Source organism: Struthio camelus, chromosome 7 (genome assembly GCF_040807025.1).
Source record: "Struthio camelus isolate bStrCam1 chromosome 7, bStrCam1.hap1, whole genome shotgun sequence".
NCBI lineage: Eukaryota > Metazoa > Chordata > Aves > Struthioniformes > Struthionidae > Struthio > Struthio camelus.
The window spans coordinates 14999425-15026811 of NC_090948.1; the positions used below are offsets into that span (position 1 = coordinate 14999425).

Below are 27387 nucleotides of genomic sequence, written 5' to 3' on the forward strand. Positions count from 1 at the left end.
AAAGTGGTCACAAGATCTTATATCTACAGCACCTACAGCAGCAGAGCCCTCCCCACCATTGTGCTTGGACAGCAGGGTTTCTCACTACCTGAGGGAAAAGCACTGACTCCAGAATCACAGTCACCACCGTAGGGTTTTCTAAGTTTCCCAGCCAAGTAAGATAATCTTGCCCATTTAGCTTGTCAGATTGGATGAAGTCACAACCTTGCCGCAGATAACTTGTGTGCAGAAAAGTACAATTTAAGGTATTCAACTATATTAAATGAACCATTAGAAGACAATGGTAGATGTTGTCTCAAGTCTGGGAAAACCTACTCACTTCAACTGTGAGTGTAGTTTTTCAGGGATATGTTATGCACATCTATACTCCAACTGCCAGTATCCGGTACGTTAGTACAGATCCAGCCATGATCTGGGTCCAGGACAGCTACTGTGTGTCAATTGACACATAATAGGTGTTTTTGTTTATGCACTGAACCTGCAGCAAACATACGACTGAACTGTCCAAAGGCTGGAAAACCAACAGAAGATCACACCACTGCAACAAGAGTTGCCTAAAGAGAGATTTTTGAAAAGTTGAATTCATCTCTCATCACCGGAGTAAATTTTTTTCCAGCAAATTTGATGACAACCTCAATCAATCTAGAAGCCTCCTGAACTGGAAAATGAGTAACGTACCCAAAATCCAAATGGACAAGATCCCATGGCGAAAAAAAGCCTTATGGCCCAAATTTTTGGCCAGGTTGACCATTTTTCATTATAGGGAGGATCTAGAAAAGCAGGTAGTAAAACTTGCAGAAGCGTAACTAACCTCCAGTGGAGGAGGCCTCCCTGCTGTCCAGCTACAAAAGAAAACACGAGAGGCCATCATGCAGAGTAGGACAGACAATATAAAAGGCAGTCCGCGATGGCTCACATGTGCCTCTGAAGCCTTGAGAGGGAGGACAACACTTATAAACGGGACAGAGTATACAACAAAGTGCAGTCAGTACCGAGATTGGAAAAGTGAGATTTGTTAGGAGTCCAGCCCCAAGGGGAACAGCAGACTTTTGGCCACGGCGCAGACACAGGGTTGCCAGCTCCGACACCCACCACAACTGTCGGTCTCAGGCTGCAGTAAGGAGGGTTGCACAGGAGTCTGTCCTCCCAACTGAGATAGAATTGCCCATATGATAATTTTTCAGGCAAATGACATCTTCAGGCACCTCTGTGAGTGCTAGATGACAGCTTTTTGGACTTGGAAACCTCTCTAGATGTGGAAAAATCCAAAGGTATGGCTACCTTAGAAGATGATCCAACTAAAGGGGAACGAGGCATTTTCCGAATGTGATCTAGGAGGAACTGCAGGAACGGACTTTGTCTACAAAAGCCTGGTTGCAGCTCCTCATGTCCCAGCCCGGGAGCCGGAAGCATAGGATTTTCTACAAGGGATTCTTTGAGACACAATTCTTTAGACTTTTGAACTCTCTTCTAATAACGTTTATAAATATTGCATTATTCCTTCACATGTTCCTCTCCAAGGCAAATCCAGAACGCATGCCCTTGAGGGCATAACAGTCTCACAACACAGACATTGTTCAAAGGCTAAGAGATTTCTGCTTTATAATTAAAGTATCAGAGAAAATACCTCAGGGCTTAAAAAAGAAAAGAAATAAAAAAGCTATCAATAGACAGATAGTTCTGCAGTTAAACAAGTGTTGCTCTTCATCCCTGTTCAACTTGGTGAACCATCTAAACTATTTACATCAAACAGCACGAAACACTTGAGAACTGACCTCAAGGTCCAAGGAATCATGGGAAGCTCTAGCTTATGGGATGGACACTGGGGTAGCACTAAAGAGGACTGAAGTAGATTTGCTGTTCCACAACTCTGGCCAGGATAGGATGGGCTCATGCATGTCCTCCAGTGAAAAGGGGGTAGATGGGGTGTGCATGTACCAAAATGGGCTATACACATGCACTCCAAGAGGAAGCCTGGATTATTTATTGTAGCAAATATACTGCAAACCCTAAAAGCTCTTGGGACCAAGATTAATATGGCCTCATTGCTATTCGTACAATTTACTCTTTTGCAGTCCCTTGCCAATACTTTACAGCAATCACAGCCTGCATGAAGTAAATATTCATACGGTAATCTAGGCTGCACATGTTCCATGTATTAATCAGCACCTATAAACAAACAGTTCTCAACACAATCTGACCACAGGCAAATTAATATCCAAATTAAAATTGAGTGTAATGCCTGCCAAGAATTAGACACAGCTGGACAAAGGATACACAGCTTTGCTAAAAAAGGCAATGGTTAATGATGGGCCAAATTCTCTATTCAGCAACCACTGCTAGTAGAAAAGCTTGGGAGGTCCACTGGGTACCAGAAGGGGAGGAATAGAGGCACCCCACATCCAAACTGGCAAACCATGGCTGATTCCACAGATTCAGACTCCTGCTCTTTACAGCCTTCTGTTACCTTTGACAAACTCTCACTCCACCTCTAGAAGTGCCCCGAATCACATGCAGGAAACCATGCTGTGACAAATATCTCTGAGGCAAAGAAAGAAGAACGTCTCCGGTACACCTCTGGCTGCTTGATGGGATTCCCAAAGCAGTGAAGAAATCTCAGAATAAACTCCAAATATAACAAAGAATAAACAGAATGAAACCTCATGACTTCTTTCCTCTAGTTTTCATAGGGAGTTCAGATGTTATAGAAGCTGCATGATTGGGTTCGTGGCTAGTCTTCAGACGGTGAGAAACATAAAAGGTTTAATGCGCCATTTTATACAGGCGCAAACAATAACAAGGCATTTGCAGGAGGGACTCAGCAGAAAAGCAAAGGCGTTTCTGTCCATCCCTAGAGTACAGGTTCTGCTGAAGCCTGTTGATCATTCACACGAGGCCTCCCCTTTAGATTCAGCAGAAGCTCTGCTTGTAAATCCCTTGTGCACAGATGAAAGATCTGCATGCATATTCTTCACATATGTTACGCAAGCTAAAATCCTAAAATATACAGTGATAAACAAGTGTGAATTTTCCCAAGTTAGTTGCATTGTTTCAGCATGAGGAAGAAATAATCCAGAACCTTGTCTACAACACCAAACCCACTCAAACCTTTGATGGTATTTTCAAAAACAAAATGCTGCTTTCATCACCTCCCAAATCATTTTTCCACAGCTGTTTGTCCAGACTGCTGGCCAATGTGGAAAAAAACCCACTAGACTATGTGAGTCCTGCTGGGTTCCCAGCCTGGATGGAGGCAGTAAGAACTCCACAGGCAATGTAATTCAACCTGTAGGAGGGATTGTCCACCTATGGGTATGATCCTGAAATCACTGAAATCTCAGCGCATTTCCAAAAGAAGACACATTAGAGGTGCTGTGCTGGAACAAGTGTTCAGTCTCGTACAGCCAGCAGCCACGGGGCAGAGCACAGGCAGTTGACCTAAAGAGGCTGAGACAAGCTCCTGCCAACCTCACAGGTGGGACATACTGAGTAAGAGAGCCTGCAGCAAATAACACATATCTCAGTGGGGTTAATTCCCCACCTTTTGCTTCAGTTCACTTTTTCACTTTTTGTTTTAAATTCATCTTTCCTTCCATTTTCAGTCTGCACTCTTCCCTTGCATTCTTTCGAGTGCTTTTCCTTACCTCCACTTTCCCGCAGTCCCTCTGCATTGGGCGTTCTCCCGTCCATCTCCCCCATGACCCCATTAATGCCTTGCTATGCCCTGCTACCTCTCCCAGACTTTTTTTTCAGGAGGCTAAAGCCATTGGTAGCTTCATCTTCCTCCTTTCTTGTTCTAGTTGCTGGCTATAAGGGAGAGGCAGAGAAGGCTGGTACACCGCTGTAGCTCCTAGAGTTCTGAGGTCTTGAGTGATGGGCAACAGCAGGATCACTCAGACTCAGCTGCTACGTGTGGATAAACCTCCTGGAAAACTCTTCTGCATGAAGGAAGGATTTGCAGACAGATTTTTCATGCATGCCACAAACTAAAGACTGCTAAAAAAACCAAACAACAAAACAAAAAAAAAACACATTGTGCCAAGGAAAGGAATGGAATCAGCTCAGAGTGACAAAATGCAGTCCTGCAAACACTGGGGCATAAAGATTGGAAAACATCTCCGGATGAAATGCAAAGGGCTCTAAGCTCCTTTAAGGTGACAAGAGCCTAAAAGGTGGTCCAATTCCTAAGGAGAATGATGAATTTCTTCATTTGGAAGCAGCTCTCATCACACACCTCCATGTGTACATCCTGCCTTTAGAGGAGCTGAACTTCCCACAGAAGATGGAGCACAAGAGGGTACCAGCTCTATCCTCTCGGTTGTAACACAGACACAAAGGAAGTGAAATCAGTCTAGGTACGTGAGAAAAACATGAGGCCTGCAGTGTTCCTTCCTTTGACCTGAATGCAATCAGTGCACTCAACAAAATGATTCAACAAAAGCAGTCAAACTGCTGAAAAGATTCTTTTCTCAGAAGCCAACTGTGACCCCACTGACTGCTCCTTTCATCCTTTAAGCCTTTTATCTTCTGTGCCAAGCACATGAGCTGCTCACCTTCACCTTCAGGTCCTTTTCACCTACTTCTCTCTTATCTATTTGCTACAGAGAGGCTGACTCCCAGCTCCATGAGACCAGCCCTCATTGCTGTCTTGTTTACAGGAAGAAAACTCCTTGTCGGGGATTTGAACATCTTAACTAAGTCCTTATCCTCCTTCAGCCATCCCAGACCACTAAAACTCCTTTGCACAATGTATGCAAAGTCTATCGGACACGTTGGCAACTGAGGCTGCTGCCTCTCAGGCTGACCAACGTGGCTCTCTTTCTTGCTGTTTTCCAACCAGTCTCAGTTTAATCTACTGTTACTTCTCTAATAGCTAGGTAAGCTCTTCTGAAGTACAGTTCACCCCTTTCTTCCCAGTTTCTACACGGGTTTGTACTGATGGCTCTAAGAACTATGGTGACGAAAGTAGAAGCACCGAAGATTGCAGATCTTTAAGGCCAAGATCCAACTGCCTTGTTTTTCAAGGAAGGGAGAAAGATCTGGGGCAAGCACTAAAGCCTGGTACACCCCAACACTCATTCACAGCCGCTACTATTTCAATCGGGGAAAGTATCATTTACTCACCTTAAGCCTGACTTGTTCATAAATAACGATGGGCCTGTTGCTGAAGGTAATGGCATTGCAGAAGCTAGCCTGGCGCTTCACTGCCTTCTGTGTCGTGTCCATGATGATCTGGGATCCCTTCGTGTGGGGATGGAAAAGCAGAGGGCTGATGGACAGAGCTCCACACTGTGGGATAGGGAGACAGTGCTTCTGCTTGTGGTGGCATCGGTGAGAGGAAGCTGGAAACGAGCCACCTATAGAATCTGAAAGCAGAATGGGGGAAAAAAGGATTTAAAATCTGCTGTGAATAGGAAGTAAAAAAAACTCTCAATGCAAAAGAGGGAAACTGCAGAGTGAAATGAAAGTTTGACACATCCCTCCTCTGTAAATCACTAAGTGTTTCTAGAGCATCTTAAAAGACTATGATGACACAGAAGGCTCCCATCTGGACAGTCTGACAGTGCAGAGCATAACATGGGGAACACAGCTCAGCACCTGAAATCACAGCCCATTCTGAGGCCACATGACAAAATGGAAATCAATAATCGATTCTGAAAAACGGGCCAGAGCTCATGTGAAGATGGTGTACCAAAGCTGTCACATTTAGGTGAAATATTCCATTTCTGGAGGGTTGCACCCCCCAACCCACACATGACCGTTCCCCTTGCTCCTCCTTTGCAAACACAGATCCACCAGTACTTGCCTCTATTTGCCTTTGGATGCTCCATATCCACCCGTCGCTAAGCACCAGCTCAAACACACGTACTGCAAACTTGTACTCAAGCATGACTCAGTGATAAACCCACCTGGATTCCTCCACCAGCCAGCATCCATTCTCCTCACACCTCCACTGATGGGAATCCCAGCTGAGATCCCAGTTTTCATGAAGTCATTGATCAGCATGCTAAGTTTAGGATGAGGAAAGTGGAGAGGGAGACAGGGTACAAGCAGGGAGGGGATTACGTCTTTGTCTAACCAAGACTCTATCCAAAAAGTCAACACACTATCAACACGGTCAGGGCAGCAGCTTTGTGCATGAATCAATGGATTCATGGCTTTCTTTTCAACGGGACATGCCTGCAGCAGCTAAACACAAAACAACCATTATACTGAATGCAAGTCATCTGCTTCCTTTTCCTCCTGTATACACACACACACACACACCACATTATGCACGTATGTTTGGGAGGAGATATTCACAGATTTGGAGGAAGAATATCAACACAATAAAGGATTATTTCAGGATAGCCTAAGGGATGCAATAAAAACAAATGTGACCTTAACAATGTGTCAGTTTGCTCTGAAAAGACGCATGACTAAATAGCATGTTTAAAACTCTTCCTCAAATGCACAAATTATATAGACTAACTTCTGTTAGTATTTATAAAACACATAAATAAATATATGGTTTATATATTCTTTATTCAAATTATTTGCTGATAGTTATGTCTTTATATAGCTACTATAGAATAATGCATACACCTCTAATATAATTCTTGGAGGTAAAAATATAAAGCCTGGACCCTCTTCCTCCCAACCTTTGGGGTTGTTTAAGGCTGTAGCTACACAAGGTTGCATGATCAGTCATCAGCGTGTGCTTGAACAAACACCAACAAAAGCCAAAACCCTATTTTCTGATGAGAACATTTTAACTCAGCTTCAACACCAGTCATCAATGCTTTCTCCTCTTGTCCCCTTGCTGTTTTACTTGTCATGCTTTCTGGAGTGACAGTGCTCTCCCTTCAGCACTGAGCAGCGAGGCCAGACAAAACAGGGCGGCTACCTTTAAAAATATTCACTAATGCTTTAAGGGAGAGATGAACCAGCTGAGACGGATCTGATGTTAAAAAAAAATCACGTGAAATATAAGTCACCTTCCTTCTCCTGTTCCTCACATGTGAGTGGGCGAGGGAGAAGGTTTCACAGCCGTAAGGCACAGGAAGCCAGGAGAAAATAAAGGCTGGCTGGAGTGGGCAGGGCCGTGGCAGGGACCTTCTGGACTAGCAGACCGCTGGGAAGGGGTGGGCTCGACACAGGCAAGGTCCAGGTGCAGCGGCCACCACGACCCTGGTCTTTCCCCTTTCGGAAGGCTACTGCTGCAAGGCAGCTCTCCTGCCTCCTTCCGTGGCCCACACGGGGCGTTTCGCAAGACAACCTGGAAAACTCTGCCACAGCCTCTTAGGAAGAACTTTCTGAGGTCATCTATGACATACTTCATTAGAAGCTGTCTAACGCCCTGAAGAACAAAAGGTTACATCCCTTCCCGTCTTGCTATCTTTCTCCCATACCAGGATAACCCCAGACACGTTTACCCTTGCAACCCTCCTGGGATCCTGCTGAGCCCTTGGCGTCAGTGATACCTTGTGCCGATGAGTTCCTCAGGCTTAATGGTGTTTTGCAAAGGAGTTTCTCCTTTATCACCGTAAACGTGATGTCGCAGCCATCACTATCACAAGTGGTTACGAGCCAGAGCCAACACAAGTGCCTGACTTAACTCCCTCCACTGCACCCCCCCCAGGTGGTTTCCCTCTGGCCTTTAGGGACAAGACCGCTGACAGGGCTCTACCAGAGCAAATCGTCTCAGTCTGCCTTTTGCAGAAATGTCTCAGGCCACTAGCTCTCTCCATTGCTCATTTCTTAGCTGCCTCTCTGCTTTCGGCTCCATTTTTTTTTTAATAGGGAGAAGGGTTAAATGTAAACGTCCAGTAGAAAAACTTCCATTCCTAACTTTTCCAGCTCCTCTAAAATATATATGAAACAAATCACCGTTTCTGGTATCTCACATATTGATGGGATATAATCAATTATTTTTTATAATTTAAAGTCAAAGAATCCATAGCAAAGTAGGAAAAACTCTTTTCTGATCATTTCTAATTTTGTTTTTTCATCTGCCTCTCTCCCAGAGTTTTCAAGGGTGCACGCATGTGAAAGAAGATGCTAACAGGGAATACACATTCATTTCATGCTACCTATCCTGTCTGCCAGAAACAGCCTACATTAATTTCAGTGCATGACTTCAAAAAATCAGGGCTGTGTGGAGGCAGTTAGATCCAGCTTGGCAGAACTGGCTGTATGAAAAACAACACACAAAATCAAATAAAGCCTCAACTCCAGCGAACGCTGCTGCCAGCTGCCATGCCCACTCTCTAATGGGACCCAGCCTGCCCTCAGCTCCACGGCTGGGGACGAGGGCTCCTCTCATCTGTTGCTAGATCAGCTTCACGCCTGGAAATCACCATCCTTGCTTTGTCCTGGGTTTGCCTTGGGCATCTTTGGCAGAGCTACTCTCGCTAAAATTGTCTTTAGTAGCTGGTCACACACAAACTGGAAATGGAAATACTCGCCTCTCCAGGAGACAGCAGCACTCACAGAAACCATGAGACACCTATGCTTAGATTAGCTGAAGCGGCAAAGAAACAGTTATTGTGAGCTAAAAGCAAGGTAGCAGCGGCAGCGATCCCCAGCAGAGGTGGTGGCAAAGCTGTCACTGCTGCCATTCAGCAGAAGCAACAGCAAGGAAACGTAAAACCTGCCGAATGCAAGGGGCGAGCGCAAGCCAAGCAGCCTTTCTCCAGCTACTTCCAGCTACTGTCTAACACTGCGTGTTGTGTTCCAGGGAGAGCTACCACCAAGTTTAACAGCAACCCTCAAAAAGATTTTAAATACTTTCGGTGGAAAATCTTTCATTTTCCATAGAAACACTTTGGTTGATAATAACAGTCGGGCCAAAAACTTCAGTGTGAACCTAAGTGACGCGTATAAATGGAAAAATTTTAGTTATAAACATGCTGGAACAATCGCAGGGACTAAAAGCCAAAGGAAAGTGAAGTTGACTCTCCTTCGGACCCACTTTGAATCTGGGGTTTTAGGCTGAAGCCACTAAAACTCTGGGTTTTCATGATCTCTTCTCCATGCTTGCAAACTACACCTCTTGATCCAGATCTGACTTTTGCAGCTCAAGCTTTTTGCTAGCAGTAATCACCAAGATAAACTGCTGTGGCAGAGGCACACACATTTTAACTTGTTTGCATACCCCAGGTGCTTTAATTTTACTGAATATCTTGGTTGTGATTATAACAACCGTAGGACTCTGTGCCCTTTAAAAACACCGTACTGGAGTGACCAAAACTGCTCACAACATTCGAGACAGGCTCCGATAACAACACCGCACATCTCCAGAGCAGCTGCTGCAGCAGCACCCCAGCGCCTTAGGCGCTGCACGACCCCGCAGCAACAACAGCAGAAGAGCGCTTATTTGCCATGACAGTCCGCCACCAGCAAGTGAGAATGGGGACAATCCTGTCCCAGAAGCATGCCTGCAGGATGAGCACCCTGGGGCCACAGCTGAAACACAGGGCGCTCCCTCGGCGCTTTCTGCCAGAACAGGAGAAACCAGCCCAGGAAGAGCTTCCCAGGCAGGTAACGTGGGCAGGGAGGAGGCGCCCTGCCTGCTCCCAAACCATCTCGCTCCGCAACGGCTCCCGTACGATGCACATACTCCGGTAAGGGCTGAAAAAAGTCTTAGTTTAGAAAAAAAAAAAAAGTGCAACTAAATAAAAAATGGTTACGTGCCTTACAAATACCCTGGAGGAGTTGCAAAGCAATGGGTCGAACGTGAAGGCCTTTACTCAGCTCTTCCAGGGCAGCGCGCCCACTCTGGAAGATGGAAACGCTGCGCAACTCGAGCACAGCGGCACAAACGCCTACGGCTGGACTTCGGCAAGGAAAGGGCCGCTTCAGAAGCGCAAGCTCGTGAGCTACATCACTGTCCTGGCTTGGCAAGCTAAAAATGAAATAAATCCTCTGCTTACAGTCTTTGTTCACATTGAGGCTTGACTCAGACTCCAGTCTTCTCCCATTCCCTTATTTTAATTATTATTCTCAGCCTTTGTTACCAGTAACACTGATACGATACATTTAGGGCCCTTGCAGTGGGCTTACAACTATTTTTCTTCATGTAAAAGAATTGAGCGAAACTCACAAACTCAGATTTTCAGTTGGCAAAACAGACAAAAAGTCCTCCGATTTCAGAGGAACCACGTGAGACTGCATTAACTGAGTCTCTCCCAAACACTCTCTCCCACAACCTGACTTATCAGTCACCTGCAAAGGAGAAGGAAAGTGACTGCTCAGGAAGTACATTTGCAAACAAACAAGCACTTGAAAGGAGGTTGAAATCTGAGAGCTTGTTCAAGGGCACTGCAGGCTTCCCACTCCACAACAGGGCTGTAAAACCAGCCGGGCAAAAACACTTCCCCCCCGCCCCCGGCAAGCAGGAGATGCCACAACATGCCAGGACCATGCAAACAACCAGTATCTCCCCATGGTCTTTCGCAAAACTCACAAGACGACGACAGCCACAGAGATATCCCTCTGTGTCAAATCTAGAGAAATACCACAAACTTCCATATGGCTTTCTGGGTTCATGCCATGGTCCCAAAGAACAGCATCTGCTCACCCTCGTGGTTTTTAAGACTGGATAGACTTCCATTTTCAATTCACACCCAATAACAGATGCTGTTTGAACCATTTGGTATGGGGTTTGAACCTGGAATGCAACCTGCCCCCTATCACCACAACCCCCAAGGAGGACAACATTGTCACCGTCCGACCTGCTCCCTCAGCCACGAAGATACGGGCTTGATCCTCTGAAATATTTAGTAATCCAAGGCGCAGGGGATGTTACGCAAATCATAATGGGGAGCGCTTCGAACCTCCCTGTCTTCAGTGTCCCACTTCCAAGCGCATCCTTTTTGCAGCCCTGATTGCTCAAGAAAGAAGAATTTTGCCCCCAAAGCAGCACACTTCTTTCAAGTATGTTAGATGTCCCTGTTCTCCTGGATCTCAAAGCCTGAGCGCGATTAGAGTGCTTTTTAAAAGACAGCATGGGAGCACTGGATGTTCTCAGCTTAGCAAAATGCATCCCAAAGCCCGTTAGGGGTTTTCACCAGAAGCGCTCACGCTCTGTGAAAATCAGACATAATCTTCAAGGCTTGAGATTTCTTAAATGCTGCAAAAAGTGATTGGATTTCACTTTCAAAAAGAGACACTTTTTCCAGTTGAAGAAATCTTGATAGGCACCTGTCAGAATACAGTCAAAACTCATTTCAGACTGAAAACTAACTGCAAGGAATTGAAGATAAACTTCATAGAGCATGTGAAACAAGTGGTACTCAGAAATGAATGCAACAGAGATGATGACTTCAAAAGAGAGTCTAGGAACAGTCATGCAGTGAGCAGGTGGGAACAAAAAACCCACCTCTACCTGGCGAGGGAGAGAGCATCTGCACGTCGGTGGCAGAGGTGAGCGAGTCCTGCAGGCTAATTACAGTGACAAGAATGGACAAGGCAAAACTTCACACTGTGAAAGGTGAAAAGGCTTTCAAAATACCCTGTTGCGACTGTTATGTTACCAAAAGAGGCTGACAAAGAGTGCTTTATCTATCGGGGGGCCCTACTGTAAATGCATTTGAAAGGACTCTGGGAAGGAAGGAAAATAAATAACTTGTGGGTGTGGGGAACGCAAGGGAAGCCCTGCCCGGGGAATATGCGCGTGGTGTACAGGAAAGCTCTCACCCTGAAAAAGTAGCATGTACGCATCTGTTTGAAAACTAGATGGTTACTAGTAGCACCAGGAGAAAAAAAATCAACTATGAGATGAAGCCTCACAAGTTTCCTGCTTTTTGAGTTGGTCCCACATTTGGGGGAATTATGACAGTGAGATACAGAAAGGATCAGTGTAACTAACTACACTGATCCTTTTAATTTTATTAATAAAGTTCAAAAGGAGAAAACAGCAACAAACTCCTTGCACTAGGCTTTGCAAATGAATTCTTAAAAGCACGCTTCAAGATATAGTTTACTAAAAATAAGTATCAGTTTAACATCAATGGAAACACTAAAGGGGTTCCAAATTCCACTTTCTCACATGCAGCCTGACTCAAGGCACTGCACACAGGAGAGAGAGAACTGTAAATTGGTGTAAATGAGAAACAAGGGCTTTTTCATTGCTTTTGCAAACATGCTTGCTGTTCTTGAAGGAAAAAGTAATCACGTATCTCCACTCTATGCCCAACTCTCCCTTTACCTACTACTATGATAATGGTCCTACTTAGATCACTGTCACCACGGTCAACTACCAAACTTCTCATTGCAAGGTGGCCAGGACACAAAACTCTTCCACAACGAAAGGCTATAGCTTTGCAGGTGCAAGTGCGCGCAACGACACACATGCCAAGGGTTAATTCTGGAGCATTAAATCCCCACAATCTGAAATTATGGAGCATCTTGGGTTAAACTTCAGTCAATTAAGGACTTATCTACAAGGTGGAACTGAGCCAGCAGGTCAGATCTAGTACTCCCATCCAAGACTGCAAAACAAGTCAATGCCAAAACGTAACTTATTTTCATCTGTGCTATTTTAGCACCAAGGAGAGGCAACAAGAGAGTAGGTTTGCACATGGTGTAAGATTTTCTGCTTAAATTGCAAACTAAGAGACAAGAGACAGGTGCAGACAGACAAAACATACATGAAAGGAGATAATACTAGCCAGGGCGGGGGGGGGGGTTGGATTTTTTTTTTTTTTTTTTTAAAGACAGAAGCGTTTAAAGGAACAGGTTTGAAAGACAACAAGGTGGCATCACAGACATCTACGAGAAGGCCTTCCCAATATAAAAAGTGGGCATTCAAAGCAGAATTGATTGTAGGATGAGGCAAAATGGATCCATCTTTCAACACTGAATGACGGATGGTAGGGCCTGCTTTGGATTGAGGAGCCTTGAAAGCAAAGGACCTTGTTTTTGATTTCATAGAGAAAATAAAACCAATCAAAAAGGTGCAAAAAGTAGCAGTAAGAACAGACGGCAGGAAAACAGGTACAAGAGGAGAAATTTGGAATAAATACAAGCAAAGTAAGACTTTGTCAGTGGCAGAAGAGATGTAAATTTGAGGTTTGCAAATGGTCGGGAAAGGCTAAGTCCTGAAGATGGGATGCAGGCAGAATCTGCAAGACAGAGGACACTAATGTTTACAAGGGAATTTGGCAGGATGGGCTGAAACGGATAGAGACTCCCATTTCCATCACTGTCTGTCTGCTGTATCGGGATGCGTTTGCTCTCCAGGCTGTGCAGTGCAGAAGCTGAGGAGCAGATCTCCATCCTGCTCAGCCATTACTCCTGCAGAGGCAACAACCTCTGGAAGAGGGCCAAGCAATTACCAGGGTATGGAGTTTTTTTTGGTTTTTTTGGTTTTTTTTTTTTAAGCAACCTCAGCTGAATCCAGGGAGTCACAAGTCCTCGGTTACAATCTGGATGGAAGGCTTTATGAGAGCTCGCTTGAAGATGATGCTGAGGTTATTAGCAAGAGGCAGGAGGGTGGTGATTTTTATAAAACATAAAAAAGGAGGTAAAAGAGCATAAGAGAGACAGGAGAATAAGAACTCTGCAGTTATATTAAGCCTGACTTGTTAGTAATGTTTTATCAAAAACAAACAAACAAACCAGAGCAAAAATTTAGTTGGGTCAAAAACAACTAAAGCATCGTAGAGGAGAGCTGAATCTGTGAGCCGTCTGCAGGGAGGTTATGGCTGAATTTGCGTTTCTGGCTGAAATTACCCAGAAATAAGATGCAGAGAGAAATGAAGAGAGGCAGCTGGGCAGAGCCCAGTGAAGCCTCTGCCCAAAGCGAGAACAAAGGTGAGGAAGACCCTCAAAACACTGGAGAGGGAAGAGAGCAGCACAGGACTGCACTCGGGAAGAGTCCCTTCACGCGCACACCAATTCCAACAGGTACAGCCCAACTTACCGCACCAGAAGCACTTAAAATACCAAGCTCGGTGAGGATGGATTATTATGCTCTTTTTCTGTGAAGAAAATATGGTATCAGAAGAGAGAGGTGTGAATACATATATTTATTTTAGCTTTCTATGCCTACAGAAATACACTTGGAAGAAAATCTTCCCCCTATAAATTAATTTTTAAACTTGACCTCTCCAGTAATGAGACCTCTCCAGGTAACCATTAACGGTCTCCTGCCCACTGATGGGGCACTGTTTACCCAGGAGCTCTCAGTCTTTGCTGCAATTCAGCCAACAACGTGGCAGGCTGCGGCCAGTGGCCACCGTCCTTGGTGAGAGGGGAGGCCGCGAGCGCAGCCCTCCCGCAGCAGGATCCCTCCTTCGCCTCTCCCTGAGCAAATCCCCCATCGTCCGCTCCCGGGAACCCCACCGTACCATAAGTACACTAAGTACCTAAAGACAGCAAGTGCCTAAGTGGCCATATGGTCCCATCTGCTGTGCAAGGAGAGGGGGGACAAACAGTCCTCCCAGGAGGTGGCCAGCAGGAACGGGACGAGCTGCCCGGGAACCGCGGCCCCCAGGGTCCAGCCAGGTCCTGGGGCCCATGGAAAAGAGACCGGCAGCGCAGGCTGCACAGCTCCGTCTGGCAGCAGCCACCGCCTCTCCCCACGCTGTTTTCCGGCAGCTCCCCTGAGCCATGCAGGCTGCAGGCAGGAGGGACTTGCATGTGCCGTGCATGTATTTATTTTTGAGAGTAGCAAGGCTTTTATCTCTTCTCTTTAGATCCTGGTGATTCTTTGTTATCGCCAGCAAGGCATCGTAAGTTAGATGCAGCGAGTAGGCAATAAGAAGATCAAAGGAAAAGAATTGTGCTCTGAAAGCATCCAAAATCTCTTTCTTGATCTAGAGTATTTTCGCTTTGCTGTGATCAGGTCAGGTCTGTCAGCAGTCTAATGAGAGATGTAAAAATATATTTATGTCTTCTAACCAAAAAAAAAAAGGGGGGGGGGGGATTAAGTCCAGTTCAGTTTGAGATCTAGGGATGTTTTTAAAATTCTGTTTATCCTTCGCTTGTGGATGCATAGCACATTCATATTTTACAAGACTACTGGTGCCTCAGCTCAGGAATCTTATCCTTTGCTAATACCCGATGCTTCAGAAGAAGGAAGAACAATTTGCACAGGATGAACGGCTAATCTGTCAGTGCTGCAGATGGAGGGAAAGAAGGAAGGAAAAACAAACTTTCCATCTACCTCCTCAGTCCCCAGAGGCTGAGATCGGATAATCCTTATCTTCTCAAAGGTAAGTAGATACACTATTAGCCATAAGATTATGTATACTTTATAAAATAAGCTCAGAGTTATCTTTGCTTCTCTGACCTGCTCTGTTAATGAATTGCAGAGGCTAATCTACAATCATCTATATGGAACACTATTTCCCTTTACTTGTCCCAACTTTTCAGATTGGGAGTTTCACAGGAGGTAAGACCTTGTTTCCTTTATCAGTTCCCTTCCATAGCTTCTTTTCCAGGAAGTGGTCATGTACCATAGTCTACCAGGGACAATCCTGTGAAATGTCCCATCTATCGTAATTCCAGTTACTCATTTTCTTAGTATAGATCAAAACTATGCAAAGGACGCTAATCACATTTTACTGATGTGTTATTACCAAGTTCCTCCCAACTTAATTAAGCCTAATTAGATATCACTAACTAATATACTTAAACTATATACTTAACTAAAAACAGTGCTGCTGAGCTTAGGGCCAATGGCACCTCTCTCTAGGCTTTCTAAGAGCGCCCAACCTTTAACAAACAGAGTAAGAGCAGCTTCCGCTCTCATTCATATCCTCTTGTGCAACTGCCAGCAAAAGACAGGAAGCAAAACGACAGCTCCTCGTGTGCTGTCCCCAAATTGCATGTCCTTCAGCCACTGCCGGGCAGGAGCCTGGGCTGGACGGACCAGCGATGCAACCCTGGGGACACTGCCCACGCTGTCCTGGTTAAAAGAAGGGTGTTAGCCACACACCTGATCAGCAGTAATAGCTCAGCAATTCCAGAGATGTTGCATAAATTCCCTAGGAGTCACATTACATGGTTTACACAGCCAAAAGACGCTTTTTTCCCCAAGCGCAAACACCGCATCAGTTTTGGACCAAAGTTTCAACTACACAAGTCTAGTCTTTTTACCGCAGTGTTAACTGCGCACTGTTTTTTCTCCTCCTCTCCTGCAATGCTGGGCACAGCTGTGATGAACAGCAAAACCACTGCCCCAGAGGTAGCTGCGTTTCATTACAGAGTCAGCATTTAGCAGAGCAGACTCTCTCAGAGGGTTAATGACAGTTCATGCTGCAAAAAGTAACTACATAAAAGCAGAACCCGACTGCAAATATTTTATGGCCACGTAGTATTTCCATGGACTACAAATCAACGTAAAAGATGTTTTCTTCAAGGGGCCTCATATAGACTGTGTTTTTAAAATGCATTCCCTCTGCTAAATATAAATCAGTAAGAGTTTTTGTTCTTCCAAAAGATTAACTAGTCTCAGTATTTTGGGATCTAATTCTGGAATACTTGTAGATGTGCCAGCATTCTCTTCCAATTTAAATACAGTTTAATGGAAAGTCTATCCTGGGCATATTTTCCATGCACGGTGTAATAGTTTGGAAGTCAAAATATTGAGAGTTCACCAAAACTAGGAGTAACCTATCAATAGAGTAACCTATCAAGGATAAACTTTAGAATTTTTGTCAGGAAGAAAAAGAAGGTGGAAGCAGTAGACACCAGGAAAAAAAAGCAAAACAAACACGGCAGACACATGAAAACAGACATGTAGAACCAAATTCCAAGATATGGTAGAGAATGGTGTAACGTGAATACTAAGCAGTAGAAAGAAAATGCAAGATAAGAAGCTGGCGTTCTGAACTCAGGCCCCTGAGTTAATTCTGAATTATACCTCTGTAAAATCAAAGATTTGCCTCTAGACTTAAGATGCCGAATTAAGCCCACAACAGGCTACTGACATGGCACATTTACAATATAATGAGCTAAATTAGGAAGCTATTCCTTAAAAAAAACTCTCTATAACCAGCGGAAAGAGGGTTTTAAGAGGATAGTGAGGAGCACCTTGGAATTATGCTTCTCCTCTGAACCATCAACTGGAGAACCCTCTCCCACTTGCTGCTTTTCTTCCCAGTGCATATGAACATACAATTAGGGAAGCAGAGAATAGTGGCCAAAAATCTCCTGTTGTTTCTCACTTCAAAAATCCTAGGTGTTTTGTTGAGCACAGGTCCCTAGTCAGAGACCACTTCTCTCAGGGAAGGATGCAAGTCCCAGACCACAGATACCTTCCTGCTTTGCTCTCTTTATACAGTTTGGCTCTGCCGAGTGTTCCTCCAGCAAGGAAAGCAAGCAATAACGCACTGGAATAACACAGGCTCCCCAAAACGGGAGAGCAAGCAGACATAAAATTTGCAGGAATGTGGTATGGATACTGAGTTTTTAAAGCTCCTGTTTGTAGTCCTGGGGCAGAGAACAGAGCGATGGCTTTAGAAAGAGCCTGAAAAACACTCCAGGAGAGGAAGCCACCAACTCAACTCAGAGCCCAGCAAATGCTACCGTTGCATTAGCTGCAATATCCCTGAGATTATAGTGATTTAACCCTCAAATGCCATCAGCTCCTCAAGGCCACAAAAGGTTTAGAGACCAACATGCTAAGTGATCTTCAGATCACAGCAAACAGCACTTCCTTCCTCAAAGAGCTCACTGGCTCAAACACAGGGAATTCACTGGGCCCAGCACAGATATGCCAGCACAGCCCCAATATGCTCCTGCCTTACAACAGAGTATGTTAGTAAGACACAATATTCCTCTTTCAATTTAGAAATATCTGTGACAACTTTGGACGGAAGATATGAAATCTCAGGAGGCTTCAGAGCCTTTTTTGCATTTTGCCGCTTGAATTTACTGCAAGTGTCATGTGTGGATGCCCTCACTGCAACTTAGCAACCTGATGGGCCAGAATAAATATCCCAGAGCCTGTTATTTTATTTCTCCTCGTAACCATATGTACAGTGCAGATTATGTTTAGCATTCAATACCACATACCATTAAGTTTTAAACTGTAATGCCGTTTCTAAAGAATCTCAGGAAGCAGGTTTTTTTCTCTCTGCCGTATAAGACAGTTGCACGTGGAGTGTTCCTTTTTTCCTCGCATAAAACATCCATTTAGAGTCACTGTGAGGTGCTGTGAAGTTGGGTCCTTCTGTGTGTTAGTCTTGTTTAAAAATGTAGCGCTCGAGTCATATTTATTTCACAGTCCTCCTCCTGAAGTTTGCTATCTGCAGGCTCTCTTGAGAGTACGCCTGCTAGAAGCAGCGCCTTACCCCATCCATATTTAAAACTTAACGAGCACTTCTAAGATGTTGTGATTATTTTTCCCGAGCCTAAGCAGTGCTTCACACAGAGGTTCCCGTTCCACTGTTTTCGGTAGTTCACGCGCTCCTCCTAAGGCGCTGCCTGCCCACAAGCATTCGAGAAACCGTTCACACCTAAAAGCCAGAGCCAGAGCTCCTCTTCGTGCTGAGTAGTGCCCGGCTGCAGCAGACGACACGGTGAGGAGATGGGACAGCAGAAGAAGAGTGCCCAGCCTGCAGAGGCTTCCCATAATGGGGATCTTCAACCCCTCAGAGGGGACACCAAGACTGCTGCGACACCCGTTCTGCAGCTGCATTTTTCTCTCATCAATCACAGTTCAGGGCTGTCCTGCCTTATCCCCCAGAAGCCGCCTGAGCAAGCGCTTAATCGCATCTGTCTAAGGATAATGTTGATTAGCTACCTGAACGGGCCTGAGAGTCTTTTGCAAAAACCTTCTGGTGTTGATGTCTTAATACTCAGATCGTTGCCTTTCGCTTTCTACAGCTTGGTGAAAAGACAGACTGTCATGCAGCATGTCTTTTATGGCTTTAAAGTCTTTTTGGTCTCAAGTTCTCTTTCTTTTCTGATCAATTGAAAAGTCCCTTCTTCAGCACAAGAAAACTGCGCCGTTCACGTTGTTGTTAGTCACCATAGCCTCAAAACTTTACATCCAGAATGGTTCTCCAAATATCCAAGAGATTTTCATTCAATATAAAGTTCAAAAACAATCCTAAAGAGAGGTCCTTTAAACATCTATCTACTAAGGCTCTTCCGGTTGCAGAGTTTGCGCCTTTGTCTGTGAAGTGGAACCTAGTGTCTCTTCACTAGCATACAAAGAGAAAACACACCTGAATTTTTGATGCTTTGCTACATTGTGTAGCACTGACATTGATTCCAGTGGTTTTTTTTTTCCTGACTATGTGGGCAACAAATAAAGAATGGGGTTATTACAGTTAACAGCTTAGTGGGTACGTGAAAATATGCCTTTACTATTTGCTCATGTTTAACATCCTCTTAAATGTTTCACAATTACAGGAATAATGTACTTCCTTAAAGTCCATATCCACAATTTCATAATTCAAGTCCTCCTTTCTTCTGTCTCTCCCCTCTCCCTCTGTTCGTGAGCTCGTTCAATTTTCCCTTAAGAAAATGCACAGAATACATGACCTTCCTCTTTGCTTGGTTTGCCATTTTGCCATCCCTTTCTCTCCAAAATATCATTATCATCCTCCCTTGTCACAAATATTCAAGTTTCTCAGGCACTTCCCTCTTTCAAGTCCTCCACTTCCTTTACTGACCTCACCTTATTCCAGCATTAGATCTCCCTCACTTAATTTCACTCCCTCTTTAATCTCTTACGCTCAAAAAAGACAAGTTTTCCTTTTTTTTAATGAGAAGAAATGAAAGAAAAAAACAACACCCTCCTCAAATGTAACAGGTCCTGGTAAATAACTGAGGCTCCTCAACATCTCAAAGTTATAAGCAGATGGTTGTATTTTGGTGGCACCCACTAGTTAATCTGTAAAGTACTCCTGCAAAGTAACTTGCGCTGGGTACTAAGTGACATTACACCATTTGATCAAGGTTAATCACCACAAATGGCATTTTTGAGACAAGCCACTTCAGGTACATAGCTGGGATTAAAAGCACAGGAGCTCCACCTCTGACTCCCACGGTCTTGCTTATTAAACTTCCAGACTGTCTGGTAGAGCAGAGAAATAAAACTGCCAAGTCGGTCCAGGACACAAACCCTGCCATTCAGGAACATCTTGCTATATAAACAGAAATGCTAACACAGAACTCTTATCCAGACCAGACAGCTCTCCGATACCGCTAGAAGTGTTAACCACCACAAACGATTAAAACGTTATTTCTTTCAGGCAACTGATTTAAGTACTGCTGAGACAAAATCAGGAGAATGGGCAACATTTCTCCCTTTGCACCAGTGGATGGCCAAACTCTTGTGTATTCCTTCATTAACCTGCACTGTCCGCACTAAAGTCGTAAGTGGTATTTGAATTACTAACCTTTCCCTCTCGCCTCCAGCCTGTAACTTGCATCAGTTTAGACGCTCTCTACCAGTAATTAGCCCTCTTTCCTTCGTAAATCACCATCTAAATCTGGCCATTTCAATTAAAACATTACGTTTAAGCAGGGAACTGCCACAAAGGGAGAAAAGTTACAGGAGGAAGGCAGGTTTCAGATTTTCAGCTAAGCAAAACACAAAGTGGCACAAACAAATCTTGTAATGAAGATAAACAGCATCGCCAAGAGCTATTCCAAAGAAAAAGCGTGAGTCCTATTCCATCATCCTTCCTAGCAATTCCGATGCCAGACCCACAAAGTTATTACTTAATGTTTTGCTATAAATAGCTGCTGGAGTAGTCCCCGCAGGAACTTGTTTTCCTTAGCATCTTCCACAACAGGTCATCCCATAAACGATCAAGGGTTTTGAAACTTTATTGCCTGAGGACAAAGAGCATGTAAGATGATTTATTTCTTTAAAAGCGATCCTACTTGCTAGCCACCCCCATGTGCTAAATCTCAAACACAGAAAAAAGAGACAGTTCTTTCCCCAAACTGTTTACAACCCACATATAAGAAAAGAAACAACAAATAAAGGGGAGCAGAAGGCAGGAAGAGAGGCTTCAGGGAAAGAGGAAAAAAGGTTGATAAGCAAGACTAAATTTTATCTCAATTTCAGTTGCTTTGAAAGAATCCGTGAGGGTATGTGGTGTTCAACACAAACAGACGACCCAGTTCCTCACAGCAGAGGGCAGCGGGAGATGACTCCAAATCCAAGCACTTCTCCCAGCGCATGTAACTGCCCCCGTCCTCTGTGATTTGCATAGGCAAAAATACACTTCAAACTAGAAGCTCCAAATGCTTTCATTAAAAGCCCTGAGAGAAAACCCACAAGCTTTCACGGTCATTTTCTTATGACTTGGGTAACAATGTCGACCTCTCCAGTCTTCGTAGAGACTGGGTTACCCCAGTATTTCTTGTGGGAGGGTATCAGGGACGCCCTAGCTCGAAAACTGTGTTAACACCAATGTCAGCAAGGTCTGCAGAAGAAAACTTCCCAGTGACTAAATCTGCAGCAGTCTCATATTGCTGCTGCAAACTTACTCACATGACTGTTCCTTACTCAGATGCCTGATTAGCATTTACTCAGTTGGGTAACTTATAGCAGGTGATTTAGGATGAAAATCATGAAGACAGGAAGACAACTGCATTTCTAACTAGCTGAAGAAAGAGAAAAGCAAGCCAGCTTGAATTAGGAGCAACACACTGTTTGAAAATTCATGCAAAAGGAGATTTTTACATATTAGGGTATTGATAAGAGTGGAAAGAGGAAGAAATGCATTGTCATGCGCTTCAGAGCATTGTTCCGGATATAGCCACATTGGTGGCGTGACTGCCTTGAAGGATTTGGGTGAATAAGAAACAAATCTGAAATGCCTGGGGGTTTGTTCTCTTGGTGGAAAGATACATACAGTATTTCAGAAGAGCAAGGAGCATTTAGTGCGGAGGCCAATTCATTCATCCATTTTCCTCACTCTTTGTAATGTTCAAAATTGCGGAAAATCCTTTAGTTCTTGTCCAGATAAAAAGCGTTTCTTCTGACAACAAAGACCATCGGGTATTCTTTTAATATATAATTGCACCTGTTTTATAAGCCACAGCTCTGAACTGAAGTTGCATAAATCCAAAACTGCTCTCAATCTTTATGTTTTCCAAAAGCATACACTGCAAAACCACATCTCTTGCATGCTGAAGTTATTCTCAAGGTGTCTTGCTCATATTTGCATTCTGTAACTGCTACCCTCATGATACTATACACCTACTCCTGAACCAACTGAACAAGTAGTGCCAGGCATGCAGGTGCCAGAAAACTACTTCTGCCACACACAAAAGACCAAGCAGATGACGTCTGCTGAGGAGGGTTCAACCACAGATTTTCAGAAGTGCAGGATTAACAGAAGATGCAGAGTGTGTAGTGTCATGTACATATAAGCCACTGAATCTCAAAAGATTCCAGTTATCGTATGCTAAATAACTTCTCAATCTCCTTCAGTAATTGCCTGAACACTGGCAAGCGTGAAGCCACAATCAGCTCAGGATGAGGTGTGACCTCCCAGTCCCCTGCAAGCAGCGACTGCAGTACCGCTTTGCTGAATGAGGAGCCGGATCAGAAAGGTCTCAAACTGTGAAATACCTCACAAATGAGTAAAGAGAGCTCCAGGTGATCATGTTATAGATGATGGCATAGATGCATCTTCCAGAGAAACGGCTGAGGTTACTCGAGCTCTGGTAAAAAGCATTTTAAGAGCAACAGTCATCTCTTGCTGACATGCTCAGTGACTTTAGCGCCCTTTCAAATCCATTTGTAGAACATTTGGAGGATATTTCTCTGTATATCATCCTTTCTACCATGGGAACAGACAGCCTGTACACTTTGTCCTTTGTAAGTTAAATGCCAATGCACATCTCTCATCCTCCACTGTGGAAGGACATCTCTCTCCCTAGGGAGGATAACACGTAGCTGGAGTTGCTGGATCTCCATAACCACTTTCAGCAGAGAATGGGAGGTATCCTTTAGATCACTTTATACAGGCAGAAAATCACCTTAAGTGGGGGCGTGGGCTCTCAGATCTTCCTACTGAAGTGATAACTACTCAAAACACTATCTTAATTACTAAATTTAGCAGTAATTGCACCTTTCTCTGTGCCAGGTGGGGAACTCATGAGAGCCACTGAACCTAGACAAAGGTCTCACAGCAGCATCACAGACAGAAAGGAGACAAAGATCATCCAGGAGCTTTGCCTCAGCCATACCACTTGATCAAGGTATCTATGGCCAGTTTCACACAACTTCTGAGGAACAGTGGGACTGAAATCAGGACAACAAATCCTACCATGTACGATCATGTACAACACTACCACGTAGCAACTCCTACCACGCAAGATGGATCAGCATCCATCAGGACTCCTGCAATTGCACTCCCTTTAAATACATAACTTCACTCAGAACAAAAAAAATAAAATGCAGCACGAAGGATAGCATTTATCATAATCTTCTTCCCTTGGGAGCTGAACAATGAGCCATCATCTTTGAACCAGTTTAGGATAACCTGAAAATAAATCGAGCAAATTTCCTTTTCCTAGTTGCATGAAATTTACAGCATCAATCATGTCTTTGTAAAAGGGCTAGATTCTTACAGCTCTGTTTTACATTTGATAATCTGATTCTATTTGATGGGCAAAAGCAGAAGTCATTTTGATCTTGGGTGCTTCAGCCTGTTGTGGGTAACTATATATTTCTATTTTCTGGATAGACTTTTTTTTCTTTTAACTTTCCTTAATCTCAGTCTCTTTGTAAGCTGGCATCTTTTAACCTTTGAAAACGCCAATTCTTAACAATCTTTATGTCTTCAATCAGTCTCCAACTAGCCCTAAAGAAAAGTAACTTTTTTTTTTTTAAGTACTTTCAGTTGAGTCAGTGAATATTTAAGATGAACAGATCAGACCCAAAATGGTGGCTTCCAAAAATAGCCTCCAAAAACTTTCCCTTCTGTCTCTTTACCCCAAAAGCAAAGCCAATAGCACATTTCTGTATTTCTTCTGACCTGAAAGCCTGATCTGCGCAACAGAAATTGAAGTCCAGGGTTCACTTCCTTCCATAAGCTATATCCCCCATGCCCATGCAACCTAGTTGCCATTCAGCCAATTTTCAACATTTACGTTTTCCAAACAAGAGAAAGTAAAATCATGGAGATGTTTTCCTTAAGCAAAGGAGTCTTCTTATTTTAAAGCAGCAACCAAGCCACAGCGTGTATCGCATTTATGCCAGAGTTGTGACGAATGCCTGCAGCACATTACCCACTTGCATTTTAAAAAGGAGATTGTTGAGCAATGTTAATTATTTGGGAGGTTTATGCTCCTAGAAACATAAACGTTTCTTTTTTATACTGATCACACACTTTTTTTCCCCATGTGATGCTTCCAGCAGAGGTTGAAATTAAAACAGCTTGCTTTATTTGTCACAGTGTTGTTTATGGCTTAATGCCCCCTTTATACTTGCAAGCAGAAGGTAGCATCACACCAGGGCTCCGCGCAGCATTTTCCCCATCCTAGCTTTGCAGTTGCTCTCCCAGAAACCTCCTCTCCCTCGGTGGTGTAGCTCTTTTGGGCTCAACCCCTCTCCTTGAGCCTTGGCTGATAACACAGGTCTAGGACTCGTAACAGCCTGAGGATCACTTGAACTTCGTAAAGCAAGCAAAGAGCTCGGTTGCTAGGAGGCACCGCAGGGAACAGAAGAAGAATAGACTCCTGCAGGAGTCCGGGTTGAAGAAAACAATCCCGTTAAGGTGCGCCTCAGGCCTGGGGCGCATGCTGCCCTCGGATGGCCCCAGGCTCCACGGACGCCACTTCTGAGGTTGCAGCCGTGACTTGTAGCTCTGCCTAAGCCAGGCTAAGGCCTAAGCCAAGCTTTATAGTTCCTGGAAAAACCTATTGTCAATCCTGGTCAAGTATCTCACAACAGGTTCTGCTTTCACTGACAAGTCACAGAATCACAGAATCGTTTAGGTTGGAAGGGACCTCTGGAGATCATCTAGTCCAACCTCCCTGCTCAAGCAGGGTCACCTAGAGCATATTGCCCAGGATCACATCCAGACGGGTTTTGAATATCTCCCAGGAAGGAGACTCCACTACCTCTCTGGGCAACCTGGTCCAATGCTCTGTCACCCTCACAGTGAAGAAGTTTTTTCTCAGGTTCAGATGGAACTTCCTGTGGTTCAGTTTCTGCCCGTTGCCTCTTGTCCTGTTGCTGGGCACCACGGAGAAGAGATTGGCCTCATCCTCTTGACACTCCCCCTGCAGATACTGGTACACGTTGATGAGATCGCCTCTCAATCTTCTCTTCTCCAGGCTGAACAGGCCCAGCTCTTGCAGCCTTTCTTCATAGGAGAGGTGCTCCAGCCCTCTAATCATCTTGGTAGCCCTCCGCTGGACTCTCTCCAGTAGTGCCATGTCTCTCTTGTACTGGGGAGCCCAGAAGTCGATTGATCAAAAACTTCTAATGACACCTTGATGCATTGCCACTTAGCTGCAAAGTCAAGGTGTATCAGAAAGAAAATACGCAGCTGTTGTGCCTGTTTCTCCAGTGGGAAACCCCCGGCTGAGGAGATAGTTGGTTTCCTCAAGATGACACAGCAAAGCCAGGGGCATGCCAAGCCACCGGATCACATTGCCAATGATCAGCTCCAGAGAGCCAGCAGAGAAAGGAAAGCAGAAACATCCTCTTTTGGTTCACAGAAACGGCTGCCTCACAACGGGAAACAAAACTAAACTGGGCTTGCCCAAAACAATGCCAAGGGTGATTTGTTTGGGATGGTACCCACTGATGGTGTCAGCACGAGAACGTTTCATGCAACTGTAGCAAACCAACCAAAGGCTTTATCTGCAGTGAAACTAAGGCTTTAAGAAGCTACATTTAGCTCTCTGCACACTGGTTCTGCGCGCTTTCTCATCAGGGCTCTGTGTGCTTTGCTCCATAAGAGTTTATCTCCCAAGTCAGTCAAAGAAAGGAACAGCCCCTGCTACCCGGGCAATTTTTATACAGCACTCACTACACGTCCATCCCGGCTGGGTCAGGTGGTGGGTCTTTTTTTATTCTCTGGCCTTCATCTACAAAGTCTACTGTGAGCAACGTCTGGAGCCCTGGGGTCCCAAGCGCTGTAAGGAGGCCCCTTCATCAAAGGGCACAAAAGCAGTACTTTTAGCATAGTAGCATGTAAAACAGTGTGGCTAGGAAGGTCTATCCTGCCTGAACTAGCCTCACAGAGCCAGGCTGAGCAGAACTGTTTCGTTATGAACAACGTGACTTGTAAGGTGGGACAGATTCAGACCTTAGGTACTCACCATTACTTGATGTCTGACGTTTCCCCTCTGTGTTAGGGTCCACGCACTAGTGTAGGCAGAAAAGAATGTAAATTGTCCCACATAAAGAAGCTGACCTTTAGAGCAAGGGGCCCTTGCTTTATCCCGAAAGCTTCTCTTACAAAAGTGATTTTAACACGAAGGAAAGAGGGCCACAACTTCAGATTTCTGCTGACATGGGCTGTTTGGAGGGAAGGCAAACAGGATCACACAATTTGCATTCTATGTAGTGTTAGTCAATGTATATGCTTTTGACCTTTTTTTACTACTTTCCTTTTTCCTTTAAAATAAAAGCACTGTCAATGTTTTCAGGGGAAAAAAGAGGTTCATGAATCTGATCAATGATCACGTCCCTGTCTGAGCCCACCTCTCTTTGCTGCGCTATCAGACACGTGGTCAACTAGCTCAGATAAGACAAGGAAGCTCCATCAACTGCAGTCATCTTGAATGCTATTTTTAATACCAACGAATTACAGCATCCCTTCGAGAGGCAATCAAGGATAGAGTCAAGGAACAGAAGCACCAGTGAGACTAACTTGACATGAGCTACAGAGAAGGCAGCTCTGACTCATCTCGGACCAGTTTCTCTCAAATAAATTTTTTTTTTCCAAAGCAAATGATTTGGAGGAGGAGGAAAACAAATGGACAGCAACACTAAGGGAGATCAACCCTAGAGCAAAATACAGTTACATGCAAGATTGTAGCATATGCTCAGATCACAGAGGCACGTATCATGAAACTCGTGGCTGGCAGGCGCTCTGTTCATTTAGCCGCTATCCGTCAGGACTGAGCCCAGGAGACAGATCTCTCTTGACCTTCAGCTCTGCTTCCTGCTGTGCAACCAGTAACTTGTGCTGGTTCCCTAGGGCAGTCAACCAGGATCAATTCTCTGCTTTGCTTTTGCTTTCGCTTTCCAAGAAATTCCCCTTTCTTTACAACTGATCTTTTTTAGACTGATCTCAATTCTGCCCTCAGTACATATGGATTTCATTAATATAATTTTTTTTACTAAAAAGAAAACAGGCCTATCAATTTTGAGATTATACCTCTAGAGATGTTCTTCCCTAATTCCTGCCAGGTATCAGCAATGGTAGAAGTGTTTGTTTCCCAAATTTGATTTTATGTCAT

At 44.4% G+C, this 27387-nt stretch overlaps 1 protein-coding gene across 5 annotated transcripts in view; it reads right to left on the minus strand.

The window, feature by feature from the left end:
• Positions 1 to 27387, minus strand: part of NEURL1 (neuralized E3 ubiquitin protein ligase 1) — a 165142-nt gene that overhangs the window by 60830 nt on the left and 76925 nt on the right. For all 5 annotated transcript variants that reach the window (XM_068949748.1, XM_068949749.1, XM_009665605.2 and 2 more), the window contains one exon: positions 5125 to 5366. In XM_068949748.1, coding sequence (XP_068805849.1) covers positions 5125 to 5366 — 242 coding nt within the window. The remainder of the gene's footprint in view (positions 1 to 5124; positions 5367 to 27387) is intronic.